The sequence below is a fragment of the Muscardinus avellanarius genome, assembly GCF_963383645.1.
Source record: "Muscardinus avellanarius genome assembly, chromosome: 5".
Taxonomy (NCBI): Eukaryota; Metazoa; Chordata; class Mammalia; order Rodentia; family Gliridae; genus Muscardinus; species Muscardinus avellanarius.
In genome coordinates this window covers 129,064,344-129,072,017 of record NC_137790.1, presented here as the reverse complement: position 1 = coordinate 129,072,017, position 7,674 = coordinate 129,064,344, and the positions used below count along the sequence as shown (strand labels likewise).

The 7,674-nt window shown below is 50.8% G+C and overlaps 1 protein-coding gene across 1 annotated transcript; it reads right to left on the bottom strand.

The window, feature by feature from the left end:
• Window positions 1-221: 221 nt before the first annotated feature.
• PAQR9 (progestin and adipoQ receptor family member 9) lies at window positions 222-1,465 on the bottom strand (the record flags this gene model as incomplete). The annotated part of the gene is made up of 1 exon (XM_080695635.1): window positions 222-1,465. The coding sequence occupies exon 1, from the start codon at window positions 1,332-1,334 to the stop codon at window positions 222-224; it is 1,113 nt and encodes a 370-aa protein (XP_080551761.1). The 5' UTR covers window positions 1,335-1,465.
• Window positions 1,466-7,674: the final 6,209 nt, after the last annotated feature.

Sequence of the window (7,674 nt, the reverse complement as noted above, 5' to 3'; positions counted from 1 at the left end):
TCCCGCCTGATCCCCCCCTCTCCCTCTTCCACAGCCCTACGTGGACTGGAAGAAGCCTCTTCTAGAAACAGCAGATCCTTTCTTTCCCTTGTGATTTTGCAGCACCCTCCTCGAGCAAAGAAGGACACACAGCAAAACTCGAAACAAACCAACAATCGCAGCAACAGAAACGCCAAACAAACGGGTGGGCAAAACCAGCAGCCTCCTTCGGTGACAGAGGCTCACTTTTTACTGCAGAACTCGGCGCTGTTGAGGAACCTCCGGATGACCAGCCCCAGGCAAACCACCAGCAGCAGCATGTAGCCCACCGTGCCCGAGAAGGTGGGCGCGGCGGGCGGCGCCTGCAGGAACTGGCGCAGGCCCTCCTCCACGTAGTGCACCTGGTCGTAGATGCTGAGGAAGGTGAAGATGTGGAAGAGCTGGTGGCTGTGGCCGATGATGTCGAAGAGGCCCGGCTGGATGCGCTCGGGGATCTTGCTCACGTTGAAGAAGGCCGCCACCACCAGCCAGAAGTAGCGGCGGTAGAAGTGCACGAAGAGGGTGGGGTTCTCGCCCCGCAGGTCGAACAGCCAGCTCTCCAGCATGATGGGGCAGGCCATGCTGAGCGGCATGGCGAAGACGAAGGTGCGCAGGGCGAACGGGTAGGCGCACCAGTCCGTGCGGCTCTTGCAGCAGGCCACGGTGCAGGCCACGGCCAGCACGAAGGCCACGGGCAGCACGAGCGCGCGGTAGGCGGCGATGAGGCGCGTGCAGTCCACGCTCCAGCCCAGGCGCTGCTGCACGTAGGGGGTCATGACGCCGGCGTCCAGCAGGCTCAGGCCGGGCAGCAGGTAGTAGTAGTAGGCCACCGTGCTGCCGAAGCCGTAGTAGCTGATGGACGCGTAGTCCAGGTAGAAGAAGGCGGCCCGCAGGCGCAGCGACAGGCAGCTGAACACGTGCGCCGTGCAGCTCATGGCGAAGGTCAGCAGCACCCCGGACGCGTAGCACCAGAGCGGCAGCAGCCAGGGGTGGTGGAAGGGCACGTCGCGGCCGCTCAGGAAGAGCAGGCGGCAGAACCTGCTGAGGAACAGCAGCAGCGGGATGAAGTGCGTCCAGAAGTTGAGCGTCTCGTTGGTGGGCTTCAGCACCGAGGCCAGGCACTCCTGCGCCGTGCAGGGCAGGCGCCGGTAGCCCGACAGGATGAAGCACTCCACGAAGTCATCGGGGACCTCGTCCCAGCGCAGCAGCGCCCCGGGGGCGGCGGGCGGGTCCCCGGGGGCGGCGGCGGGGCGCGGGTGCCGGGCGCCCCCCGCGCCCTTCGTGCCCGCGCCCCGGGGCTGCAGGCGCCGCGCCATGGTGCCCGGGGCTCGGCTGGGGCGCACGCCGGCGACCTCTGGCGCCGACTCCGCAGCCCCCGCCGGCCGCCGTCGGAGCCTTTGTGCCCGCGCCGGGGGCGTCGCTGCGGGCTCAGGGCGAGCCCCGCGCCCCCGAGCCGCCGCTCCTGCAAAAAAGAGGCCCCCGGGTGGTCAGCGCGGCCCCCGCGGCTCGGGCGCGGCGGCGGCGGCGGCGGCGACTGCGGCGGCGGGGCCGGGCATCGCGGGGCGGGGGGCGGGGAGGTGCGGGCGGGGCGGGGGCCTCCCCGGATAGGGTTTCGCGGCCGCGGCGGGGGATAGAGTTGTCCCCGGGCTCGGGTTCCCTACCACCCCCCTGCTCGGGCCGCCCCGTTAATGATTGATGCGCCCCCCCCCCCGGGCCGGCCGAGGGTGGGCGCTGGGATTCGAAGCCCCGCAGCCCCGCAGCCCCGCGCCTTCTAGAGGACACGAGCAGCCGCGTTCGCGGGGGGGGGGGAGCCGCGGGGGAGGGGCGGCCGGCGCGCCCCAGCCCCCCCCCCCCCAGGGATGCGCCGCTGTAATCCCCGGAGGTGGCCGGCGGGGGAGGGGGGCTGCGGGGAGGGGGGGTGGCTGCGACCTGGCCCCCACCCGAGCCGTGTCATCGCCAGATACCTGGTTCCGCCGCAGTCCTCCCCGCTCGGTCTCATCTTTGCGCGCGTGTGTGTCTCCGCCTCCCGCTCTCAGCGCCGCATGGAGCCTCAGTTCTATCTCCTCTCCTCCCGCCGGCTATGGAGGTGCGTCACTCGCTCACCTCCCGCTTCCCTCGCCCTCGTCCGGGGCGAGCGAGCCGTCCCCAAACCCGGCTGCGGTCGGCTCGGCGGCCCTCGGAGCCGCAGCTCGCCCGGCGCCCGGTGTCCTTAACTAGGAATCTTATTTGGAGCCCCGAGTCCGGCGGCTCAGGACGGGCTCCTCCGACTCCACATTTTAATGAGAAAAAAAAAAAAAAAAGAAAAGTCAGATGACCACCCTGCGATTCAGAAAGCCTCTAAGGATGTGGGGGAGTTGGTTGAGAAGGGATTCCCAAAGTCCCAGGCGTGGTGACACATGCCTTTAATCCCAGTACTTGGGAGGCGGAGACAGGAGGATCACAGGTTTGAAGCCAGCCGGCCATACAATTTAGGAGTCCCTGTTTAAAAAAAAAATAGAATGCCCCGGGTTCAATCCCAATAACAAGAAAAAAGGAGGGGGAGGGGAGATTCCCAAGCAAAGGAAGGGGAGGAGGGAGACTTCAGGAAGCAGGTGCATTCTAGCATGCTCTAGAAAAAGGAAGGAAGGAAGGAAGGAAGGAAGGAAGGAAGGAAGGAAGGAAGGAAGGAAAAGAAAGAAAGATTATTGCTAGAGACCTGGGGTGCCTTTGGTAAAACTCATGGATAATTAACCAGAAGTACCTGGCAGGCTAGCTCGGGTGGCTGGAGGCCCAAAGAGAAAGAAGATTGGCGAATCCAAGTGATGTTTTGCGTTGTGGAACTATGTCCTGGGCCTTGAAGGAAAAAAGAAAAAAGTATATTAAAAAAAAAAAAAGAAAAAACAAAACTCAAAAACAAAACCCACACGTTTTAAAACAGTCACCCATGTCCCAGAGGTTTCTCGCAGTGATTTCCTGAGGGTATGACTGAATTTAACTTTTATCGCTCACCGGTGGTGTAGGTAACAGACGCTAACTTCTAAGGGGCTAAGCACCTGGTGCCGTACAGTTTTTTAAATCTTTTAGGTATCATGTACCCTGTTTTACAGAAGAGGGAAAGAGAGATGTCATTTACTATCAGAACTAGGTGGCAGAGGGGGATCTGAATCCAGGCAGACGTGCTCTGGATTTCATATATTAAACAGAAAAGCCCAACAAACTGCTTTGTTCCGAAGAAACTGGTAGGGGAGTTTTAAGTGTGATTTAGGAAAAGGCTTTTGGTTTGCCTTGTAAAATTCATTTCATTTGCATGTTAGGACTGAAGCCAGGTGTGCGTGCACAAGCCTGTAATCCCCGTAGTTGGGAGACCAAGACAGGTGGATCGCAAGTTCAAGGTCAACCTCAACAACTTAGACTCTTAGCAACTGAGTGAGACCCTATTTCAGAATTAAAAATAAAATGGGGCTGGGAGGTGTAGTTCAGAGGTAGAATGCCTGGGTTCAATCCCCAGTCCACAAAACAAATAAGAAAGGCTACCTTCATCACTGGAGCAAATCCTATAAATAGGTTAAGGAAGATTTACTTAGTAGAGACTCAAGATGGATTTAAGTGCAGGATAGAATTATTTGTCACTAGGGACATCATTCAGTATTTTAAATGTCTTGACTTGCTTAACAGTTTCTTTAGAAGTTTCAACCCTCTCTCCGAAATATTTTCCACTAGTGGTCGATTTAGCAAACTCTTACACAATTAGGCCAAAGGTATGCTTTGGTGTCATATCTTTCTGACCTATCACACACTTCTGATTAATGGGATTTTAATAAATAAAGGTTTGCTACAGTGATTTTTAACCAGTATCTTTTTTCCCCTGATTTTCCATTCTCTGTTGCCTTATTGTTTTATTTTATTTTTTGGTACTAGAGATTAGATTCAGGAGCATTCTACCATCAAACTATATTGCCAACCTTATTTAGAAAAAAATTTTTTTTTAAATTTCGAAACAGGGTCTCCCTAAGTTACTGAAGCTGGCCTCGATTGAACCTACGATCCTCCTGCCTCAGCCTCCCACATACTCCCAAATGAAATCTAATTTCTTTTCACATCTGGACTATGGACCCACGCTAACTTGTCAAAGTAATTAAGATTCAGGCATTTAATTCAAGCTGGGAAATGATAAACCTAAAACCAGGGAAAACGGGAGGGGGGGGGAGAAAACACTCATACTCCCTTCACCCAAGTTGTTGCTCCCCAGACAACCTGAGCCCTGGCCTGTAAGAAGTGTAGATCTTATAATAATCCCCACATCTAGCGACCTCTTAATTGTGCAGCCCGTTGACTTGCATAAATTGGGAAAAATGTAATGAAAAGTTCACTTCAAGCAAAGTAACGAAATTGGTTGTATACGAGTCTACAAAGACTCTAGTTAGCTTAAATAATAATGATATATTTGCCAATGAGAGTAGCGAGATTAATTCTAATAAAATAATGGTGGTCTTTTAAAAAGAAGATCTGTCATAACATTCTAGAATAGTCTTCCCAAAGACTTTGAGTCTCTGCCTTTTTCCCGTCTCACATCCCTGACCCCACCTGAGACACAAAAGTGAAAGCACTGTTCACAGAAGTCCTCTGGTGCAGAGCCCAGACCCGTCCTTGCCTTCCCTGGACACAACTAAGCGACATTGAAACAGCAATGTGCTTTTTCTATAATTTTCTGCCAGTCTGTAGAATAGATGTATCTTAATTTTAAAAACGGAAATATTTGTAGTGTTCTCCAAGTTCTATACAGTCTGCATTTTATAAATTTGTTTTAATTCCAGTTAAAGGTCATGTCTCTTGTCAGTGAGAAGCACGCATGTATTGCTGGGCTGGGTCAGATAGAAGTTACAGGCTGCCTGCCATCCTGGAAGGTGCACCGTGAGATAAGACATCTCTCAGGGAACTAGGACCCACTAGAAAGTTCTTGACAGCCAAGAAGCACCAGGCATCACATTGAAAAAGCCAGTGCCAGCATCTAGAGGCAGAAATTAGCTAGTTTTCCCAGTAGTTGGTTTGCCAAAGCCGGACCACAACGTGGTTTTGGTAGTTCCTGGGAAATTCTATACGTTGAACTGCAATGGAGTCCTGGTTGCAAACTACAGTCATATACAGGAGCTGTGGCAAACTGGAAAAATGCTATTTCCAGTCTGGTTTGCTTTGATGACGTTCTAGACCAGCTATGGGGTTCATTTGTGTTTCTCTCTACATTAATAAAACGCATATGTAAAAAAATTCCATAGCAAATTTGATGTCTAAATTTAGCTACCTGTAAAACCTGCAGAAAAAAATATGCCATTTTATTTTCTAATAATACTCCTATTTTCAGAGGGAATAATTTTTTAGTTCCATTTTAGAGAAAGAGAGAAAGAAAAAAAAAAAAAAAGCAAACAAAAATCCACTATGGACCTAGCACTTGCTGGCACTCAGACATCTTTCCAAACAGAAGTCTGTGAGGTTCAGTCTTCCACTTAGAATATATGGTCTGAACAATTTTCCTCCTTTCTCCAAATTGAAAACAGCCATGATATTATCGCCACACTATTCCAGGTCAGATATGGTCACCACCAAACAATAGGATCTGAGCTCATGGCCTTGGAAGCGACTATGAGGAAAGCCACTGGAGGCTGGAGGGAGGGGGTTGGGGGACTGAGTTCTTGTCTGGTGTTGTTCCTGCCTGATTACTGACTTGGTGACAAGGTTGTCTTCTGCAGAAAAGCCAAGGAAGGGTTGTGGAGGATGCGTTTCCGTTTTAGGGTTCCCTACAAAATGTCAGAGCCACATCCCCCAAACCTCAGCAAATTCACCTTCTCCCTCCCAGGGGTCTCCAAAATGGGTAATAGACTAAATTATAACTCAGAATTCGAATGCCCCTGTGTTCGGTCCCCAGCACCAAAACATAAAAAAGCAACACACACACACACACACACACACACACACACACACACACACGTATGATATATATGGAATTCCTTTCTTTAGTGATTGGCATCTAAAAAATTATATTCACAAATATTTTCAACAAACATATATCGAACCTCAAAGAAACGAATGATCAACACATTGTAAAACATAAGCAACAGCCAGTGTTTTTTCCAAGAAAACTAAGGCGAAGAATAACATCTCAAACAGCTTCTCTTCAAATAGCTCTCATCCATTCCAGTAAAGATACCCTGTGAAGGTTTCATATGTAGTACATAGAGGTAATTTATAAATAATACATTGGGGCAGGGGGAGACTGAAAACCCTTTGTCATGGGCGGGTGTTCAGAACTGTTGACGTCCGCTCCCAAGTCCGTCGCGCTTGTACACCCACCTGGCTTCAATCCTCTCTCCCAGGTCCAAGGTGGATTCCCTCTTCCTGCCTCTTGGGTCACTGGAAAGGATGTTTGTGGGTCAGCACACGGGCCCCAGGGTAAGCTCAGACGTGCCCAAGTGTTGGGCCCTCGGCCCCATCCACAGCTTCTCTGACCCCAGATGGTCTTCTCTGTCCTGGAGATATTTCTCCCATTCTGCCCTTCCCATCTCCTGACCAGAGTTTATACTGTCTTGCTACAAAGGCTCCATGTGTTCTTGTCATATTGAGCCTAAATCAGAGTTATCTCTGAGGAGGACACTGTAGCTACTTTTGAGAGGTCCTATTTCAGCAACTTCCACAAATTTAACGTCAGCAACAGCTATGCAAGTGTGTAAGAAAGATTACCAAGCCCCCACTTTTTTTTTTATCAATAGTCGTCCTTGAAATATAGTGTTTTGTACACAGTAGGCAGCTGACACATAGCAGCTGGGGCATTTTTTCTTTTTTCTTTTCTTTTTTTACTCCAGTAAATCTTTAAAAGGCCAGAACCCGCACCCCAGAATCTTAGAGTAGAAATGCCTTCAAGTCATCTAGTTTGACACTTAGCATTCGTAATGTTTGTTTTGTTTATTGATTGCATAAGAAACTCAGATTCAAAGTAGGAACTTTGAATAGGTTCTAATTCTTCAAACATGGCCAGGTGACTACGCCACCTTCATTTTCAGGTCAAAACAAAGCAAAACAGACTCCGAGAAGTTGAGCGGCCAGGGGCAGAGCCCGAGTCAACCCTGACTCAGTCTGGAGCCCTTGGTCTTCCCTTCACGGGGCTCTGCCCACAAGGGTAGCTTGCCTTGCACATTTCCAATAAAGGGACTCATCCTCTTCCACTGTAAGCTTTTCTCACTTGTAGTTACTGAAAAACCTTGTTAATAATTAAATGAACACGACTGATGAGAAAAATGCTCTGTTGCGTCTTGGCCCAAAGGTCAGCCAGAAGTGTCACCCATTAGATCTGCTTAGAAAGAATGATGCTTCCAAAGGCGTGTGCCCGGGCGGGATGCGGCAGCGGGATACTGATGAGGGGTTTATCAGGAGCATCTTCTCCAAACCAAAGACCTCTGTGGATCCCCAGAGCCCTGCCAGGTCCAAGATCCTGGGATTTCACCGATGACCCTGGCCTTTATCAGAATGCTATTGATGATAGTATTGATTATTAAAGGAAAGCACGCTGCTGGGATATCATTGCAAATTAAACATCCAGGGAGAGGCATCTCAGTTACTCGGCCGTGTCTGGGTTTCAGACTCATTTGCTGTTACTTATGTAGTTTTATAGTGTGTCAATCTTCCATT